The sequence below is a fragment of the Berghia stephanieae genome, chromosome 3 (assembly GCF_034508935.2).
Source record: "Berghia stephanieae isolate SIO BIC M18660-M18661 chromosome 3, UCSD_Bste_1.3, whole genome shotgun sequence".
NCBI classification, from domain to species: domain Eukaryota; kingdom Metazoa; phylum Mollusca; class Gastropoda; order Nudibranchia; family Aeolidiidae; genus Berghia; species Berghia stephanieae.
The window spans coordinates 16,114,579-16,137,038 of NC_088362.1; the positions used below are offsets into that span (position 1 = coordinate 16,114,579).

At 36.6% G+C, this 22,460-nt stretch overlaps 2 protein-coding genes across 2 annotated transcripts in view; one reads left to right on the forward strand and one right to left on the reverse strand.

The window, feature by feature from the left end:
* Positions 1–293: 293 nt before the first annotated feature.
* Positions 294–22,460, reverse strand: part of LOC144967225 (branched-chain alpha-ketoacid dehydrogenase kinase-like) — a 51,295-nt gene continuing 29,128 nt past the window's right edge. The window contains exons 9-12 of the mRNA XM_078904174.1: positions 19,499–19,627; positions 18,691–18,777; positions 2,205–2,369; positions 294–1,050 (exon numbers count right to left, since the gene is read on the reverse strand). Coding sequence (XP_078760300.1) covers positions 906–1,050; positions 2,205–2,369; positions 18,691–18,777; positions 19,499–19,627 — 526 coding nt within the window. The 3' untranslated portion in view covers positions 294–905. The remainder of the gene's footprint in view (positions 1,051–2,204; positions 2,370–18,690; positions 18,778–19,498; positions 19,628–22,460) is intronic.
* On the forward strand, positions 8,947–11,627 carry LOC144967226 (uncharacterized). Its single transcript, XM_078904175.1, has 2 exons — positions 8,947–9,131; positions 9,719–11,627. Exon 2 carries the CDS (start codon positions 10,059–10,061, stop codon positions 11,043–11,045), a length of 987 nt encoding a protein of 328 aa, XP_078760301.1. The 5' UTR covers positions 8,947–9,131; positions 9,719–10,058; the 3' UTR covers positions 11,046–11,627.

Consider the following 22,460-nt stretch of genomic DNA (forward strand, 5'->3'; position numbering starts at 1 on the left):
AGAGTAAATTTGAAATTTCAAAACATTTATGGTAGACCTGCCTACTTGAAAATTTAAAAATGCGTAATTTTTAGGAGATAAAAAAGGAAATGCCCCAAAAATAACTATAGCTTACAAATCTATTTGTAAAAGTTGTGAGGTCGATAACAGACACACACAAAAAAATATTTAAAAAAATGAAGCTCCCCTCCCCCTCCTCCTCATCTCACCAAAAAAAACAAAAAGGAATCTTCGTCGAAAAATCAAAATACCCCCCCCCCCCAAAAAAAAAAAAAAAAGTAACAAGTTGATTAGACAACAAATTCTGTACTTATCTGTTGACAAAAGCTGATTTACCTGCTTGAAACCTTTAAAATTCGTGGCACTGAATGGTAAAGAAAATTTTGCTCATTTTAGCTTAACTTATTTCTTATCAATTTGCATTCAGACTAGTCGTGTAACTTTTCAAAGCTCTGACTACATTTACTCTGACAATAAAATTTCATTTAAAATAAATCGCTTGCATAAAAAAAAACCATAAAACATCAAACACATTACAGTCCAGTACTTAGAGCCTAAAACTTGTAGTTTTTTATGAATTATTCATCATTGTTGGCAGATCTGAAACTGCTGCCTCCTTTTCTCTGCTGTCCAATGTCAGTGAAAAGTCATAATATGTGACCCCTCGTCTCAAAACGGTATTAAGTCCGGATGATTAAGATGCTAAAAACGGAATTTCTAGCCAGAAATATCATGCTTAAGTTGAGTTTCTATGCCTAATAGAGGAGAAGGAATATCATATTTTACTGTGCTAAATACCAACGTTTCATATTTTTGACCAGTTTAACTATAATTTGACTTTTTAGCATCTGGTACATCCTGACATAATACCGTTTTGAGACGAGGGGTCATATTTTTGTCCTCTGTTAGATACGAAAACTTTCTGATCCCCCGTCAATATGACTGAGTCGTAGGTAGACATCGGTGCCGATTCCCTCTAGTGATTCCAGTGTTAAACAGCCTCCCAGGTACTTAGCATAGGCTTGGGATGTCGGAAGACCAAAACCATAGCTAATGTCAGATAGAGAAAAAAAATATATATTAGAGGGCAGATTTCTTAAAAAGAGCTCATTAGACGTTATTATTAATTATTATGCCATTCCGCCACGACATCATAAGACATCGTCGCCTAGGCATTCAACGAAGGAATAGATAATTCATTAAACAAGATGTCTGATGTCAACAGGAATCACCCATGTTGTCTAAGTGAGCAAAATGGGGATTAATAATCTTGCTCAAGGAAAAAAAAATGAAAGTGCCTGAAGAGGAGCTCGAACCCGGGACCACCGGGTCACAGTGCAATGCCTTAATCACTCGGCCACTTCGCCTCCCCCCCCCCCTTATTAGATGTTATATTGTATTCACTTTGAAGGCTGGTTTTCCAAAACTCGTTCAGTCGATTTTTCTACTTTTTGAGATTTTCCATCCAAGAGATAAATTGAAATGTAAACTTTATTTTAACCATTTATTTTAGGCACAAGATTTTCCCTAGATTTGTGTGGATTTGAAGTTTAAATATGGTAAAATAATAGACCAAATAAGACATCTTAGAGGATATAATCTTCAATAACTCAAAATGGGAAAAAACGGAGTTTTCTTCATTTGAATAATCAAAATTTATTTCTCCGTAAAAAGTTTTTGCTTGAAAAAGAGAGACAATAACATATTAGTGGGGATTTCAATATCTAATACAAAATATGTGGAAGTATGATGATGGCGAAGATGATGATTTTGATGATGATGATGATGATGATGATAAAGATGAGATGGAGGCAGAAAAATGAGAAGAAGAAGAAGAGGAGGAGGAGAGGAAGGAAAAGAAGGAAGGAGGAATAATAATAATGATGATGATAATAATAATAATAATAATAATAATAATAATAAATAAAATAATAACAACAACAAATAATAATAATAATAATAATAATAATAATAATAATAATAATAATAATAATAATAATAATAATAATAATAATAATAATAATAACTACAACAACAACAATAAGAAAAGCAACAACATCAACAAGACGACGAAAGTCGGGGTAATGAAAATAAACTTGAGACCAACCCCCCCCCCCCCCCCTCCACAAAAAACCCCCAAACAAAACAAAACAACAACAAAAAGAGGATGCCTTAGGATTTTTTTTTCGTTTTTGATGTATTACCCGTGCATCTTTGAAGCCGTTGGTCCTTTATTGGCCGAGTCCATGAGATTCCCAAAGATGCCGCCATCCGCCCTGTCACTAACCAACGTGCCGCTGGTGGTGAAATTGTAGTCGAAGACATTCTTGGAAATTTTAGCTGGTATGCCGCCACCACGGTCAGAAATCCTGTCCAGGGGGAGACAAATAAAAATTATTATTATTTCTTTTTTTTATTTATTTATTTTTAAACACATTTTTATGGAACTTATCTTATTTAGGATCGGAATAAAATCACCAATTCTTCTTCAAACTGTAAAGAAATTGAAACTGAACTATTTTGGCCATACGACTCGCCACGAATCATTAGAAAAGCACATTCTGCAGACAAGGGTAGACAACAAGAGAGGAAAAGGTAGACCAACAAGAAGCTGGGAACAAGATATATGTGAATGGCAGGGAATGACAACAACTCAAGCAAGTAGACTGGCGGAAAACCGTAATCACGTAATCTGTTTCGCAAGAAAGTTCGGGAAGCAACGTCCTACGCAGGATCAGCTGACTAGATGATGATGATCTTATTTATGTGGATAACAACAAGAAATGAAGTGAGTAGGAAAGTGCCGGAATACAATAGAGAATAAAAATTTCGCGGCGGCGATGAAACCGCGATCTTACTGGTACGACAACTCCGCCTGTCCGAGGAGAGCGTGACTCTACCTATGAGCTATCCACGATCCCGATTACTTATGTGGACGATTCTAAAGATAAGCTATTCTTCAATTTTTTTTCAAAGCTCATATTTTCACCTATCTCATAAAAAAAAGTCCAAAAGCAAAAGTTTCGTTCAGAACATGTCAAAAATAAAAAAAATTGAAAGTGTTTCATGTTAAACAGAGGGCCCCGATAGCTCAGTTGGCAGAATACTCGCTTTACATGCGAAGAACGAGACCGAGAACAATCTTCGGTAAAGTCGAGATTATTTTTTCTGATCCACTGTCCACCCAGCAGTGGTTGGGTAGTTGAGTCTGTAAGAGCTGAAAGTACTTTGCTGCTGTAGACTAGCGTCCTATCCAAAGGGTAACTGAAATTGTCCGTTTCACGTTTCAGAAACCGGGACTAACTCCGACTCCATGCGCCTAACGACTCTGAGGGACAACTACATTCTAGTAACACCTTATGATCTAAAAAACAACAACTAATGATCTTTAAATAAAAGTCTAAAAACGGTGTCTAACTTTGACAAATCCTTTTTTTTATAATGAGAGATATAGCTCAATTGAATTTAAAACCGACTAAATAGAAGAATTCAGATTGATTGGAAAATAAAAGTTAAATAGATTGACAGCTTTCACAGGATGCGGGAGAGATATCTAGTTTGAGAAAGGGCTTCATGAGCTCCATACTCCATGGCTTCAAAAGCAGTAGCAGCACCAGGAACAATTAATTGCGTAGCGTGGGCCCGGTATAGCCGAAGCCATTCGGGCACCGATTAAGTTCATGAATATCCGGGCGGGCCGTTCAGGGCGCCCACGTATGGCAAGTTTTTCGGGATGATGTCGTGGTGGTTCATCATTGGGGACTTTCCGCCTGTCCCAAATGTATACTATGCGGAAAAGAACCTGAAACAGCAGAGCAGAACAGAGGGGGGGGGGGGGGGGAGGAGAGAGAGAGAGAGAGAGAGAGAGAGAGAGAGAGAGAGAGAGAGAGAGAGAGAGAGAGAGAGAGAGAGAGAGAGAGGATCATCTTTTTCCTTCCCACAATCCTCCCCTCCCCCTCCCTCTCTCTCTGTATTAATTTTCCCTCTTTAGCCCCCCCCCCCCCCCCCATCAATATAATTTGTGATTTACATCCGCCCAATATCTATTAATAAACCCGTTTGCACCCTGCTCACGTGGACGTTACAAGCTCGATCCACCAGGAACACATTAGTCCTTGGCACCAAGTTGAATACCCCCGGGAGAAATCCTAACTTAATCCCAACGCATGTATGATGTAATATTATTACTTGACCTGTTGTAAGTCCAAACATTCACCATAGGCTTCAAATACAATATAAAACGATTCGCATGAGACTTGTGAGGTCTATCTTATCCTGGTTGATCTCCATGATATTATATTTTGAAATATACTTGAGGCTTTTTTTGGGTCTTTTTGAAAGACACTCATCTTTAAGCCTAAAGGTCCTTCGTTCGAATCCCGCTGTGGACGGTGAAAAGTGCAAACCTTGAAAAAAGTTCTTTACTCACATTCACATTATCTTAGCGTACTTAGATGTAAAACGAATACCTAGCCGACTAGAGCGATGTCTCTGTCGAAAAAGGATTGTTAGTAGCGCATTACAAGCGTCATATCTCGTTCTACATGTTGCTCTTAGTTTGGAACTCCGCGTAAAGCACTTTTGAGCCCATTTAGTGGATATTTCTCTACATAAAAGCTGGACTTTTATTGACAAGTTCATAATGGATTTTAATAAACTGCTTAGGCGAAAATACCCCCAGCGTGAACGAACGAGCAAAGGGGAAAATTGACCACATAATATTTAGCTTGGCAGATATAGACCTTGCTTTATTCGTACTTAGTTAATCCTTAGAGTGCAATCACATTGCACATATTGATCAAAATAAATATAGTACATACAATCGCATAATTTGTGTAAAGCGTAGCCTCGCGGGTTGAGGCAGTGTAAAACTCAGCACTTTGGCACGTGATATTCCATGAAACAAATGGTAAAAAAGATGAGATGAGCATAATATTCAGTTAGTGACAGTTTTTGGCATGGTTTCTTACAAAGATCTGTTGCTCAAAGTATTGTATTGTCTGAATTGTATTATATTACGTGAAGGTGACCATATTATAATGACATAAAGTTCCAACTGTTCAATTGGCAGAGCCTGATTTTATCCCGGGTTTAGTGTGGTACTCTGGAAAAAGACATTACAAATTTTGGCTAGAAAACTCGTCCTTCAAATATCGATCGATTAAAATGACCCTCATCTTGGCAAAAACTCTGAAATTTGGAACTTCGCGATATATATATATATATATATATATATATATATATATATATATATATATATATATATATATATATATATATAGATAGATAAAGTGAGAGAGGAGAGAGAGAGAGGGAGAGAGAGAGAGAGAGAGAGAGAGAGAGAGAGAGAGAGAGAGAGAGAGAGGGATGTTTTGTTTTTAAGGGTTTTACGGCGCTTGCAAACGGCGCTTGCAACACATTTAGGTTATATCAGCGCCAGTAAAAAGGAAGAACATGGGATAGTAAAAAGTTCTAGAATTACAATTGAGGCATCCAAGAGAAAGTAAGACATAGGGGAACTGGGAACAAATAGGGATCAGATGTAGATTCCAAGAGCATATCACCAATGTACTTAGTTTGAGATCACCTATAAGTCTCATCCGGACACAAGAACAAAATCCAACAAAGAGGAACACACTCAAATGCTTACATTATACATTAAAAAATAACAAATATACTAGTACATAACAGAGAGATGATTTACAAGGAAAAAAAATATCATCTCCCAAAACAATAACTATGCATTTGACTGTTTCCCTCCCAGCCAGGACTCCGACCAGGGCCAGGAAAAAAAACCAAGTAATCTCATTCCAAGACAAAGACAGAAAGCATGTTGGAGAACAGATATAAGGGGATAGAAGACACAGTGTGCACCTCCCTGCCCGCTATGGGAGGTCAGGATCCCCACCCAGAGAGAAAGAGAGAGAGAGAGAGAGAGAGAGAGAGAGAGAGAGAGAGAGAGAGATAGAGAAAGAAAGAAAGAAAGAGCGAGAGCGAGTGTGTGCGTGTGTGTGTGTGTGAGAGAGAGATAGACAGACTGATAAATAGATAGATAGATAGATAGATAGATAGATAGATAGATAGATAGATAGATATATAGATAGATAGATAAATAGAGAGAGATTGAGATGAATAGATAGATAGATTGATATATATATATATATATATATATATATATATATATATATATATATATATAGAGAGAGAGAGAGAGAGAGAGAGAGAGAGAGAGAGAGAAGAAGAAGAAGAAGAAGAAGAAGAAGAATATGCACAATAATAAATTATATGCGCCCTTGCCAAAGAGGTTTGCTAGTGCACACCTAGATTGTTACCAAACATAGATTAAAATACACGAGACATCGGCTGTCACGATATTATACGAATGTCCTAGAAAAGCTGATCTCGCCCCCAGGAATGATTAGAACGTCTTGTCAGGCCTGGATCGGCACCACTTGAGAGCTCAAGCAGTGAGAAACGACTGGCTCAAGGGAAACAGACGGACGAGTCGGACGAGTATTGTGTAAAGAAACCCGTCTCTCCATATTTCTTGGGCTCATTCAAGGCCAGACCGTGCTCTCTAATCTAAAGAAGCTTTATTTCTCATACTGTTTATCAGCAAGTTAGTGGCATCTCAAATTTTTTATTTATTTTTTTTTTTTTGGTTTGTTTTCGGGAAAATGTCAATTAATAGCTCTGCGTTGTGGAATTTTTTACTGTATAGAAAAAAAGACGATTTTTATCAAGAATCAAAAGTGAGTGTCAAATAAATAATTTGGAAAGAAACATGGTTATGGTTGATATTCACCCAATACACCAATGAAATGGAACGTTATATAATTTAGAAACAAAACAAAACAAAACATCGCCCCCCCTCCCAAAAAAAAAATACAAAAAAAAAACACAAAACACACACACACACACACACACACACAAAGAAAAAACACAGCAAAACAAAAACAAAAAAAAAAAAATAAAAAAACACACACACACACACACAAAAAGAAGACAAAACAGAGCAAAAAAAAATAATAAATAAAACCAGGAAGACGAATGCTCACGGCAGTCAATGTATCAAAATTCATTGGACTATCTCTGTAGGACGAGGTCATATCTAAATTCGAGCTGTTCAATACGAACTGGTCGATTACTCAATAATCAGGTATTATCTAAAGCGGGTAAGCTATAATCTTGAAATCTAACAGTAAATTTATGACACGGTAAACATGTAATGTGCTGAAACATTTTTTAAAAAGGAGTACGACATTAAGATAAACAACCAAACAGATAAAAACAAACAAACAATAACAAGAACGAATGGAGTTATTTTAAAGTTAAAAATACGTTTTAGCACTCATCAACCAAGACGTATAACATTAAAATCACATATTTGTGGATGCCGTGTTATTAACAACAAACAACAACAACAACAACCGACAATTAATAATAAATCTAACAGCATGTGGTCCATTTGCCATTTACTTGTATCTGCTCGGCGCATGAGGTGTCTCTAGGTTCAAGTGTTCATAGTTCGGAACATTACAGTTTTTACAAATCTAGGTCACAGGCATGCTAACATCCAATCAAAAAGGACATACTACTGCCATTTCAAGACATTTTTCACATGCAACAAAAGATTCTTCTATATTATAATGATTAGCTATAAACGAGTATATAAGATTGGGTGACTTTTCAAAACCTGTCAAGTAACATCCCGATAGAAAATGTGTCAACGTTCTCACGCAAAAATCTACTGGAACACCTAAGAATCAACAGAAAATCTGAAGTATAAAATCACTCGTGTAACTATTCTGGGAGGCAAACAAGAAAAGTATTTTCCTCTTTAAATCATTAAACAAATGACAAAAAAATTGCCGTTTTCTCTGAAAGATGAAAATAGTTGGCTTTGAAAGCCACCTTCTCATATTTAAGAAACGAAATTGAAAACAAAACGAAACTCTAACAGAACAAAAAACCCTACACGAAATTTGGTACAATAGAGTAATTGTATTGATTTTGAAGTAAGTGTAAGTTTGTTTTTTTTTTTGCAAAGTACGGACATTTCATAGCGTGATTAGTTGATTCCTGCAAAGTATAAAGTTCATAAACTGACTCTCAGAAATTTGACAATTCCGCTTAGGTAAAAGTAACGTTTAGTTATCCCGCCCATAATCCGTGAGCCGACTGTGTAAAATCGAGCGGAGACATTGTTTTTGAAAAAAAAAAACAAAAAAAAACAAACAAAACAATTGATATATGTAACTTTCTATTGACCCGTTACAAATCCAAAAAATGGTGGCCACGTGAAACACATATTATGAAGTTTTAAAAAATGAGGAAAGAATCAGTCAATTTTACGGCATTCAGCAAACTTATTGAGCGAGTTAACTAAACTTTACTTTTACCACCTTATCTTAGTATTTTTTATTTCTTTCTCGCATCCCATTTCATGGCTATAACAAATATCGTCGTATTCAAATAATTCAATCTCTCCTCAAAATCCCCAAACTCTTAAAATAATTCTTTTGACCCCAGCATTTAAGCAACTTTTTCTTTTTTTTTTTTACAAATTCAAACCGAACCTTAACTCTTGTTTGTATACACATTACTATAGAAGATTGATGAATCATCATCCTTCATCGGGAAACAAAAAAACTACCATTTATTTTTGGCGAAACTTTCCAGATCTGTCGAGCAGCGCAAAAACCGCAATCCAACTCAATCCGCTCTTGAAAGAAAGTAGAATCTCCAAACGTCTTTGACGACATAAATACCGCCTTTGTTTCCGGATTGTTTTGGGACACGAAATCAAAAGCTGGAACGTCATGTCCTAAGCCGATAATCCTCTATAGGCTTCAAATAATCAATCGTTATATCCATCGATAGGAAGCCTTAACGTCAAAAATATTAGTGGCCAGCAATTAGAGTAGTACACGACACGACTGACTGACGTGGAGGACGTTTTCTTATCGAAAACAAAGAGGCATTCCAAATTGAGTGCGTGTACATATTATGGATTACAATGTACATTTAAAGTTGTTCTAGTTCTAAAGGTGTTCTGAAATTTAAACGACGACGGATTATCGTGAGTGGAAAACAAAACAAACCCCAACACACTCTTCTGTTGAATCACAGTTAGTAAACGTATTCAAAAACAAAGTACAAATTCAGAGGTTTATACATTTGTAATGGAAAATTAAAAAGTCTGAAACATGACAAGTTAATTCCTTTTAACATTTTAAACAATACTGTAATTAATCTTTAAAAAACAAACAAATCTTAATTACTGTCACGTATAAACATTTCCCTCTTTATTCGAAACATTGACAACGTGTAGGGTAACCAATATTTTTTAAAACATACTCTGACATGTTAAAACTTTGCCAAATGTCGCATTATATTTGCACTTGAAATTACTTTTATTTGTTTTTTTTCTTCTTTGCGTTGGTGTAATGATAAATGTTAACAATATATTTGATGAAAAACTTGGGAACGGGCACCAAGGCAAGGTAACAATCTGAAAGGTGTGAATAACAGGGTGTCAGAAAGAGCGGAAAACAAAATACAAGCAAAATTTCGCCATTCTCGACACAGGATCACATTTCAGATTTGCTGAAGGTCGGCAGACATACTGGATAACAAAGTTTATAAATAAAATTGAGGAATACCATGTGGACCATTATCCCTAAGACTATATATCTTTCTCATTTTTCACTTTCAGGTCACTCTTGAGGTAAACTAAAGAGGAAAACAACTTATTCATTCAAAAAATAAGAACACGCGTGTGGACGTAGAAACAAAGGAAAAAAAAAGAATGAAAAGGAACTGAGTGCGCTGTGGATATCCATTTATAATCAGAAGAAAAAAAAATTGAAAAATGACATCGGAAATCATGGAAGACGAAACTGACTTGATATGGAAAATCACATGATAAAATGAAATAGCCAGAACACAGTTATCCACAGCCCACACTAATACATCCAAACCCCTTCATTCATTTCACCAAAACCATCATCCTCTCATCATTCATCAGCATCAGCAAACTCTTCTTTCAATTTCTCATGGATTCCAGTTCTGTGGTCAGTTCACTAAACGCCAGTCTTGACTTCCACAAAAAACAAACAATGGTTCACCATACCACTAAAGGAAAATGGTCCGACACGGGCGTCGGAGGCGGTGGGCGTCGGCAGAGCTATGATATCTGCCAGCGCTCTGAGATCAGCACGGGAACAGACCTCAGTACAGAAAGGCCCTCAACCCGAGACACTAACACTCTGTTCATGCGAGACGCGTCCATCCTCTCAAGTCAACCGGATAAATCAAATTTCAGAGAGAAAATGCAAAACTGGGCTATGTACGACGAAGAGCCCAGCTCCACTTACGTTGCTCCGCGGCCAACGACCAGTTTCGCCAGCCAAAAGCCGTCAAGCCGCGGGGCCATTATGGAAGACATCGAGAGAGAAATGAGTTTTCTCATGTCCCGCCCTTCGACGAGCTTCCCCTCTAAACCAAAAGAACTCATCGAGCCACTGGACGGTTTTATGCCCGAAGAAAGGCCGGTGTCTCAGAAAAAGTTCATAGTCCTTCCTTCTATCGGAAATCACAAGGGTGATTTCTACATGCGTCGACAGCGATCGAACATAGAGACAACTAATCAGCTCGACTACTCTAGGAACAAATTAGAGAGAGAGGCAAACTTTTTCTCCGATTACTACAGTGAACAAGGCGACGAACCGCCTTTCCTGCCGAACTCTCGTGAATCGCCAACCAAGGGCAAGACGGGAACCCCGATGCCTTTGCCTCCTATACATACAAAATTGAAATGGGAAAAACGTTTGAGACCATCTGGAAATTTAGCCGTGTTTCAAGAAGAATTCTCACGAGATCAGAGTCAAATTAGTTCGGGCTCATCGGCTGAAGATTCAGAAGATGAGGACGACGACGATGATGAAGATCCGGACTACTTTAGGATTAAAACACCGTACAGTTTAGTGAGTTCTATTTCAAATGCGAATGTGCAAATTCCGCCCCCGCTTGGTTTTCGGTGACAATACTGAACGAGAATATCGTACAACGTTAAAAAGATCAGGTTATATATTAATATACTAAAAGTTGACGCCCCACGCCCCACTCGATATGTGTATGATTCGCCGAGAGTATGGAATGGAGTACATTACGAGGATATTCTTGAGCATTTTATGCGACAAGTCGTGTGAACAGAAACGTTGGTTGTCATTTGACTGAGTATTGTCATGGAATTTTGAATTCCAAGACTAATGTTGAAAACAAAAGGTGCTGCTAAATTGGTTTAATGAAAACAGTAAAATGTGAATAAATTGTGATTACCTCTCCATTCATGACCAAAATAAATGGCAAATTCAAATTATTGATTTAAAATGTAAAAAAAAAATACATGCTGAAATATTGAAAAGTCGGCAACTGGATAATTGAAGAACAAAAAAAGTAAGACGTTTATCAAACAAAATTATATCTAACTGAACTGGCTATTTATTCCATTGATCTGAAAAAAATGTGTATGAAACAGTGCCATACAAGGCAAGAAAAAAATTCAAGAAAGAAAAAACCATCCCTGACATACTGTCGAGACAGACTGATTTTTGGGGATATTTTTCCCCCTCTTTTTCTGTGTTATTCTTTCTTGCTTTGTCTGTCAGATTCATGCACAACTATTCAGATCTTTTTTTTTTAAACTTTATTTTAATTAACTTTAGATTCGCTTTAATTTAATTAAATTTACTTTAATTATTTAATTTTATTTCAGATATAAACATGTCATCATCTCAGTTTTTCCAAAGACCGATTATTGAATATTTCAACATGAAAAAAAGTAGATATAAACTGACACAAAACCATTGTTGTACATGGAAATGATAATCCACTTGAAAATGTGTACTTGTCATTACTGCATGATAAATGTTACCCATCTTCTCAAACCGGTATTATGTGAGGAGGGACCAGATGACCAATAGTGAAATACCGTATTTTGAAGTACGGGTTTGAGAAAAAAGCGTTCAATGTTAAGTATTTTGTTGTAATTTATATTTGGAAGCTCTGTTTTATTCATTTTTCTTCAGTAATTTTTAGAGTCCACACTTTTTTTAGACTTAATATTCACTTCAAACAGTTACAACCTAATAATGTCTTATTCCATTGTCACTCGTGACAATCCAAAGTGACAACCAGGGACCTGGTACTGCTGTAAGACAAAAATCTAAAAGGTGTGCAAAGCTGATTTGTTGGAATTATTTTTTCTTTCTGCTTTGTCTGACAATGTTTCATATACGGCTTTTTAAATTTTCGAGATAATATACTTGTAGCTTCTTGAATTTCGTTTCGCTGATTTCAAGAATATACGTGATAACTTTCGAGATAATACTTGTAGCTTCTACAATTTCGTTTCGCTGATTTCAGGAAGCTACGTGTTAACACTCCGGATAATTTAGAATTTTCAGCATTGTTTCCATCATATCTACGGCGTTCCATTTCCCAACATCCTCATATATTTGGAAAACACATTGACCGTATCTCAATCAACTGAAATATTAATGGACATATAATCGAATTTCTGATTTATTCATAAAATATCATCATTATCTTGCGATTATATGACAAGGACTGGATATGGTCGATTTTAAGGACAAGTTGTCTATAGACTGCCAGTCGGGTGATTAGTTTTTCATTTAAGTCCGTCTAATAGACAATAAACGTTTAAGGTTACTCATAATTTTGTGTGTTGGCACAATTGATCTGACAGGCATAGCAGGCGAACATTTTACCAAAACACATACCTACCATCAACATGGCAATATAAAAATATTTTCCAAAAGTTACTTGGATTATTATTATTATTATTATTATTATTATTATTATTATTATTATTATTATTATTATCATTATATTATTATTATTATATTATTATATTATTATTATTATTATTATTATTATTATTATTATTATTATTATTATTATTATTATTATTATTATTATTATTATTATTATTTTTATTATTATCATTTACCCTATCAGACCCCTTTTATTTCGAGATCATTCATATTTTAATAATCAAAAAAAAAATAATTTCAAAAATAATTTTTTCGTTTTTATGAAATAGGCCTTTTCTGATTTTTACTGTTACATTTCTGTCACATGATATTTTACTCGTACCCAAATTTGCGTATCATGTGACACTTGTGAGAAATGACTTGCGATGTGCATTGCGCAAACCTTTGCCACAACTATCCATTTCTAACTGGACCTAGGTTGTTTTTTAAAAATTCAGTATATCGCCTTCGCATATACGCAAATTACCAATAGTATAAATAGCAGGTTGAACAACTAGAGCGTTTGTTGTATGTGTAACGATTATAATATGACAATTTGGCACATGGCACATTGATTTGGCAATGACGTGGACACGGTTTATGCATTTCGCTATGATCAACATAGGTAAATAATATGTTGTCACCGATGTCTAAGCAAGTAAACAGTTGTGTGTGTCAGTCGGCTGCCGATTCAAAAGAGCACCAAGAAAATTGACTTGATTTATTTTTAAAATGCATTATGGAGCCTCACGCATACTTTAAAGTCTCTTTCTTCCCGTATTCAATAGTGTTCTAGTGCTAAAAGCATAATTTGCATAATATTCTTTATGAAAATAAAAGCATTAAGTCACCTTAACTCCCAACTAAAGAGTAACCTTTGTGGACTGGTACTAGAAACAAGCCTGTCCGGTGTTTAGAATGCAGATGCCTTGATCCCGAGTCAAGAAGATTGATTTGTAAGATTATTTTTGTTTTGTATCCCCCCCCCCCCCCCACACACACACACATTTTATCATACTGCTTCACCCCCCCCCCCCCCCACCTCCTCAACCAATTACTATCTTGTACCAGACCAGTGTGCGCCGGGCTCTCAAATTTTTACTGTCGGATTCTTCCAAGCTCGAACTTTTTGCCAAAGATTCCTACCACAGACACACATTAAAGATTAGCCTTTTCAAGTAGGAAAATCAATCTGTCCATATAAATGTGTTAATAAAAATAATATGTAATACAACGAATAACACAACAACAACAACAACAACAAAAGTCAATTAGCCTGTTAAAATAATGAAAATATTATAATTATTCTCCACTCCTCATTCTGGTCTTCATCCTGAGTGTTTCGCCATTGTTTTCGTTTGCTTGAGTGAATTGTGAAATAAGAATATCCTACAACTCAACGAACGTTGTTACCAACACTGATGCAGGAAAAAAAATTATAAAGAGAGGGTGCGTATAGTTCAATGCCGGTGTACCACGCGAGAATGACTCTACTAAAAAAGACTATAGAGTTAACTAGGCGTACGCGAGGCACACTCTAGAGTTAGTCTCGCGGCCGCGAGGCTAACTCTAGAGTCTGTCTCGCGTACGCCAAGTTAACTCTTAGAGTCTTTTTTTTGAAACCATCCTAACATTTGACTTTTCCTTATTAACGACAAAATATTTTTTTTTTTAATTAAAAAAAAGTACAAAACGATAGCTTCATAAAGTAAGAGATGAATTCACAGTATTTCCAAAAAAAAAAAAAAAAAAAAAAAATTAAAATAATCTAGTGCTGACACGGTAGTTTCGGAGAATGACTACCAAAAAAAGACTCTAAGAGTTAAATTGGCGTACGCGAGGCACTGTCTAGAGCTAGTCTCGCGGCCGCGAGGCTAACTCTAGAGTTTGTATCGCGTACGCCAATTTAACTCTAGAGTCTTTTTGGCGATAGAGTCATTCTGGCGTGCTACACCGGTTAAGGAAGAGGAGGAGGAGAAAAATATAAGAAGAAAATCACCCCAAAAGCATAGCAATACATCTGTCCGACAATGAAGAAGCCTTAGGTTCGGTCCTCAGACGAATAATGCTTTCGGAAATGATTTTCTCTCTCTCTCTCTCTCTCTCTCTCTCTCTCTCTCTCTCTCTCTCTCTCTCTCTCTCTCTCGATCTGTGCTTTGGTTCAGTGTAATATACAATTTATATTATCTGGCTTTTGCATCAACTGCTGAACGTGTATCTTATTCATGTGGAAATTGAACTGATAAACGAATGTCAAAGGTATCGCTCCAACTTTTAGAAAGAAAGGAGAGAAAGAAACAATGAGAGATAGATAGATAGATAGATAGATAGATAGATAGATAGATAGATAGAGGGAGAGAGAGAGAGAGAGGAGAGAGAGAGAGGAGAGAGAGAGAGAGAGAGAGAGAGAGAGAGAGAGAGAGAGAGAGAGAGAGGAGAGAGAGAGAGAGAGAGAGAGAGAGAGAGAGAGAGAGAGAGAGAGAGAGAGAGAGAGAGAGAGAGAGAGAGAGAGAGAGAGAGAGAGAGAGAGAGAGAGAAAACATGTTTTTGTATGCTTTTCATATTATGTACCAAAAAAAAGTATAATACCTCACAGTGCCATTTCTTGTGTATAAATATGTAAATAAACACGTCAACCATTTGTCTTGATTTGCTTTTTTAAATTTCATTTATTTATGTTTCTTCTCTTCCGGTTTGATCTATCATGCACAGTAACATAATGCAATCCCAGCATAATTTTATTTATTCACGCTACAGAAACCGGGAAAACCTCTGGCTCCAGGGCGTAATGCTCTGAATGACTAATTTTAACTCTCTTAAATCATCCATCTGAGGATGTAACAAAAAGTCGTTTTTGTAACATTGCACACAAATAAAACAAAACAAGACCAAAAAAAAAAAGACATCAATATTAAGATATCTTGAAAAGCAGTGTAAATCTCTCTCTCTCTCTCTCTCTCTCTCTCTCTCTCTCTCTCTCTCTCTCTCTCTCTCTCTCTCTCTCTCTCTCTCTCTCTCTCTGGGATGAATAATGAAAGATACTGCTATTATGTTGCATGGTGGTAGAACCTCCGTTTTTTTTCTTCTCTTTTTTTTTTTGGGGGGGGGGGGGGGGGGGGGGGGGGAAGGGGGTAATTTTCCTTATTCACCAAAAGAAACTACCGAGAAAGAAATTCTTCCTCATCGAGGAAGACAGAATTTTTGTTTTTGGAATGGTAATTTTCTTGTATTTTCATTTCTTGCTTTGTCAGGCACTATTTCATACAAACTTTTCCAGATCTTTTTCTTATTGTAATCAAAACTATATTGAAGCTCACGATTTTTAGTTGCTTGTTAAATAAAAAAAAGGATATAAACAAATAATAAATAATTAAATTTCCCTTTATTCATCCCCTAGGGGAAATTTATCTCTAGGGGATGAATAGCCCCAGCCGCAGTGCCGCGCCGCAAATTGAGCTAGGGCGAGGCGACCTGCTCAAGGCCACACAATGCAGCGACGGGAGATCGAACTCGGTACCTTTTTTTGGGTACGAAGAAAAGACCGTACCGCTGAGCCACGCTGCCCCCCCCCCCCCCCCCCCCCCCCCCCCCCCCCCCCGTTTGCCATATGAAGTACTTCGATGTGGATACAAATCTGAGCATCATCGTTTAATATTATTTATCTAATGAGTGCTTATAACCTCTTTAATCTAAGTTTGGCAACTCTGGATGTGTTCCCAGCAAATTGTTAAAATTAGTCTTTGCACCAAGCTGCTTTTCCATTGTATCAATTGAGAGAAAGTGCTGCATTCTATCCAAGTTGTGATAAAGTCAACATTACAGCAATATAGTTAAGCGTTTGTCCTGAATGTTTGATATGATTCAGGGGTTTATTTTTGGTTAGGAGATCCCGATAGCTCAGTTGGTAGAGCACTCGTTTCACACGCAAAGAGACCAAGACCAATCCCAGGTGAAGTCAAGATTTTTTTCTGATCCACCCACCCCGCTCCCCACCTCCTCTGTCCACCCAGTAGTGATTGGGTTGCTAGGTCTTTTTGATCCGACGGAAAGTGTGATAAATGTTGAAAACCAATAAAACAATCCCAGACTTCAGGCAGCCCTCACCGCTCTTTACTTTGTGGTGGGGCAACGCTTACTGACCTCATCCTCTAGCTTGGTCGTAAATTGTTATAATAAAGACGAATCGAGCACGTATTGACCGGTTTCATAATAGCATACAACCGTTTTGGACGCGAAGAACGTTGCATTTATTCTAGACTGGCAGCACGGGTAGTTGGACCGGACCCTATGCCAAACCAAGCCTTGTGCTTGTGCCTATTCAGAAAGGATTACTATTGATCATTATCGGTTAGGTAGCGCATAGATATATTTAGAACAATGGCAGATCTATATATATAGAAATAAAGCGTCATACTGGGCGTGGACAAAGACCACGGAATAATAATAATAATAATAATAATAATAATAATAATAATAATAATAATAATAATAATAATAATAATAATAATAATAATAATAATAATAATAATAATAAAAGATTTTATCTCTGACCCTTATTTCTAGGGCGGTTTGACATGTTAAGGTCACATTTATTTGTGGTAAAGTAATTCTTGAGTATTAGACTATTCTTGCCAAAACCACTTAATAATAAAAAAATGAAATAAAAATGAATGAAAAATAATAGGTAAATAAATAAATAATTTAAGAGAGAAAGAAAGAAAGAACGGTTTGGGCTTCATTTTTGAGATGGGTAGGCAACTAAACCCGCACCTGCCAATGCAAGGAAGAGAAGATTGGGAGGAGGAGGAAGAGGAGGAGGAGATGAAAAAAGGGGAAGGAGGAGGAGGAAGAGAAGTAGTAGTAGGAAGACGAATGGAAAAGGACGAGGAGGGGAAGAAAAATTAGGAGGAGGAGGAGGAGGAGGAGGAGGAGGAGGAGTAGGATGAGGTGGACAATGAAGGAGGAGGAGGAGGAGGAGGAGGAGGAGGAGAAGGAGGAGGAGGGAGGAGGATGAGGGGGGAAGAAGAGGAGAAGGAGGGGGAGGGAGGAGGAGGAGAAGGAGGTTGAGATAGAGAAGGAAGGACAGAAGTGGGAGAAAAAAGAAAAGGACGAAAAAAAGAAGAAGAAGAAGAAGAGAAGGAGGAGGAAGAGGAAGGAGAAGGGGAGGAGGAGGAGGAGGAGAAGAAGATGGGGAGGGAGAGGAAAGGAGGAGAAGCCGATATGGAAAAAGGAGCTTACAATAGAATTTTTGACTGTGCATAATCGAAAAAAAAACTGAGCTTTATTAAACGATGTCTAAGGGAGACCACAAGTGTTTTTATTACTCAGAGGAAAAAAAACCCAACTTCTTCACGAAGATGAAAAAGTAAACAACTCCCCCTCCCCCTAAAGATTTGAATCAAATGCCCTATAAACGCTTGCCATTTTGATTTGAGAAGAAGAAGAGTTTTTCACAGCCATTGTGGTTTTGTTGTCATTCAGTTTGATTATCTAATTCTATATTATTATCACTTTTATTTTAATACTTTTATGCCAGTGAAAAAAGAAAGGAGGATGGAGAAATGAGAGAGAATGGGTAGGAGTGTCAGTGATTAAGTTTGATAGTACCGTCAGCTGGTGCTACTTAGGCCACCCGGGGTAACTTAGGCCACTTACTGAAAACAAGATTGCTTATTTTAAAAGATAAATTACATGTAGCTTTTATCTTTTAAACAATAAGAACCCAATAGAACTAATAAACACTCGTGAATTTAACTTTTTAAAAAGCAACCTTTTTATTCTACTAAGTGGCCTAAGTAACCCCGGTTGACGGTAATATACTAAAAAAAATAGAAAAGTCGAGAATGCTTACCTGATAACAAACTGGTGGTCGTTGTCGGCTACTGTCACTGTGACGTCTGGAATGGAGGTGCCACTAGGACGGGATTCCACGGTAGCTCTTGAAAAATACAAAGATGCAATGACCAACCGTGAGTTGGAACGACATTGGGAGTAGATTACCAAATTCAAGGCATATGATTTTTCCACATCCTTTTTATATATTTTTGTACTCTACTCTACAGAGGTCTACACAATGTTGCGTTTATCTTTAACTATAAAGCTGAGTCTGTTCATTGTTATAGTTATCATATAACGTTATAACAAGTGTAACTAAATGACAAATTGCCATATTTATGGACAATAAAGATCTATTATTATTATTATTATTATTATTATTATTATTATTATTATTATTATGCGTCACTAATGAATTCGATTGAGAGATATATAGGCTTTATGGTGATTAAAGCTAAAATGATTTATTTCTAAAGTTCACCTCTCTTTTAAAAAAATCCCCTTGAACTTGGATTCTTTGATCGTATTTAGATCTTGTCCTTTTCAGATATTCTTTAAGTTAAGATACACTTTAATCTTTTCTTCCAACGAGTACAACCAAACACTGTGATTTTAGCATTATTTGAGATCAATAAACTAACAATCTAATAATAGATTAAACAACAAGAGTGGGAAAAATGATTTTGATAACTTTTTCGTAAATGAATGTGTTGCAATGCAGACCACCTTTAAAATGAATGCTAAGGTGTCAAAGAAATATATATTAGTGTTGCTATTTTTATTATTACTGTCAGGAGTATTAAAGGCAGAAAATAAGACCTTACCTCATGGCGTTTTTCAACAACTCCCCGAGTATGTAGTCCAATGGAGGTTGTATATATGGGAATGTTGTGTTGACATGGCCATTTATCTTCACATTTGGGGCCACTCCATACTTTGCTTCACACACACTCCTGTCATGGGTAAAGAAGGTCATGAATACAGGTACAAGATTGTGTACAAAACTGAAGAAAAAAGCTTCATAAAGGATAAAACTACAAAATACTGAACATTTAAAAATCGGAACAAAATCAGTTAAAATATGGGATGAAACCTTAATTTTATGACATTTCCTGGCACGAAATGTGCATGAATAAATGCGCATGAATCTGACAGACAAAGGTGCGATGTGCGGACTGTTTTCCTAGATAGAGCGCCTCACCATGAAAACATGTTTTTTGCTCTTTACTCTACTCTACATCTCTCTCTCTCTCTCTGATCACCTTAAAATATGATAACGTAGAAAAGAAGCAACTTCAGTACCATTAGGTCTCTGGAGCCGAAGTTTGTCCCTGTTACTATTACATGGATAGGACAAAAGTCTATTGCAAATTACTTTGTGACAGATCTGATAGATCTGGCTACCCAATCACAACCGGGTGGCAGGAAATGGTAACACTTTATGGTAGTGCGGCTATGTGGTCTTGTGGTATGACACTCGCTTTCGGATCAGAAGGTCCTGGGTTCGAGCATCGCTCGGCGCACAGTTGAGTACTTGGAAAAGACTCTTTACTCACATTCTCTCACCATACTCAGGTGTAAAATGAGTACCTGACCGTTAACAGCGTTGTCTCTGTCCGAAAAAATTGTAATATCGCCTAACAGGCATCATGTTTCGTTCTACATGTTGCGTGCTGCTGTTGGTCAGGGACACCTTGTAAAGCGCTTTGAGCACATTTAGTGGATATTGCGCTATATAAAAGCTCAATATTTATTTTAAATCCAGATAAACGGAACAAAAGTTCTCAGCACTCTGGTCGGAAAAAGCGATTGTGAAAACTAAACAAATTCTTACCAAGAAAGCGTGGAATTTCAAATGATGTATAAAACATAGTTCATATAGATAAAAACACAAGTGAAATATAAAGTAGGTATCGGCACAGTGTGTAGTCGATATGATCACAGAGTAAAATGTCTTTCATAAGGAATAAAGATCCCTTCAATATTGAAATGCAAATGTATCAAATTAATCCAATAGGGCAGTGAAATCATAGTCATGCATAATATGAATAAGATCATGAACTTGAAAGTAAAGCACTGTCTAAAATAAAAAAGAAATAAGATCAAAAATCCAATAATTATAAATAAAAAATGCTATCTCCACATTTTCGACTTCAGTACGAGGAGTTTGGCTAAAACTGGTAATATTGTCTATCACTTTACAAATTTCTATGCAATTTTGCAGTTTTAAATTCTAAATGGAACACACAAACACAGTACAAAAAGTAATTTACAACGATAAGTTTTGTTTGTTACTGAGGGTTTTACCGCCAGTAAAAAGGAAGAATATGGGATAGTAAAATTTTAAAAATAGAATTACAAGTAAAGATATCCAAGAAAAACACAGATAAAGGGGACTGGTTCAAATAGATAACAGATCATATGTAGATTCCAAGAGCACAATATCAATGTACAGTTTGAGATCAAATAAAAGTCTCATCCAGACACTAACACAGGACCTCACCAAAATGAATATACTCAAATGTTTAAAGAATATATCCAAAAAGAAAATGTTACTAACAATACATAACAGAGAGATGATTTAGAATGGAAAAATATTATCTCCCAAAACTAATACAAAACATTTGACTTTTTCCCTCTCAGCTGAGGACTTTGGCAAGGGCCAGGACAAGACCAAGCAATCCCAGTCCAAGACAAAGACAGAAGGCAACTCGGAAAACAGATATAAGGGGATAAAAGACACAGCAAGTGACCTCCTGCCCACTACAAAAATAAATAAAATTCCCTTTATTCATCCCATAGGGGGAATTTGTCTTTAGGGTCTATTCCAAGGGAAGACTGGAATAACCCAGGTTTCAGCTGCAGTGCAATGTGGGTATTTGAACTTGGCACCTTTCGGTTATGAAGCAAAGACCGTATTGCTGAGCCACATATGGAAGGTGAAAGGACCCCACTCTGAAAACAGTTTTTCCTCACTCATTTCTCTCTGACCACCTGTAGGCAACCAACATTACAAAAATTTTGAATACAATTGCTGACCGTATTCTTCACCATGAGAGATATGAACAATGTCTGTGTCAATCGACTTAAGCATTACATTTATCTCGTAAGAGGAAGTAGGCTATACAATGAAGACACTCAGGAAAGGAAAAACAACTGGAGAAGAAATTATTTCAATGGAACGATTGAAAGCCATAAGTGATTGGGGGAAGGGATAAGATGCAGTAAAGCTGGATTCTAGCACGCCCTCGGGAGAAGCCAAAAAGCGTGCTAGATTACAAGCATGGCAAAATCCGATGCTAATGGGAGGTAACCAATACAGACCCTGTTCTTCAAGTATTATTTCCTGCTTTACTTCCCTTATCAACAAAACCACGAGTTGGGGAGCATGGACTGGTTTTCATGCATTCTTGGTTTAGTTGATTTTTTTTTTGTGTGTTTTGTTTTCATATACTTAAATATTTTTTTTAAAGGTCATTTTGTAGTTGTTGTTTTTCTTCTGTTTTAAAAAATTTTAATACAGGGAAAAAAGACAATAATACAAAGCAAATGGAAACTTGAGGTCAGTTAAGTTCTTAATTCTTTTTGACGAGGAGAAGTCTTTAATCAAGGATTGCTTCTCCGTTACCCTGGAAGGTTGACGTCAACAGCCCTCGCTCAATTCTCTCTGACCAACTATAGTATGCCAACATTATACAAATTTTGACTACTATTGCTGACTATCTCCTTCACCATGAGAGATATGAACAATGTCCGTGTCTATAGACTTAAGCATTACAATTATCT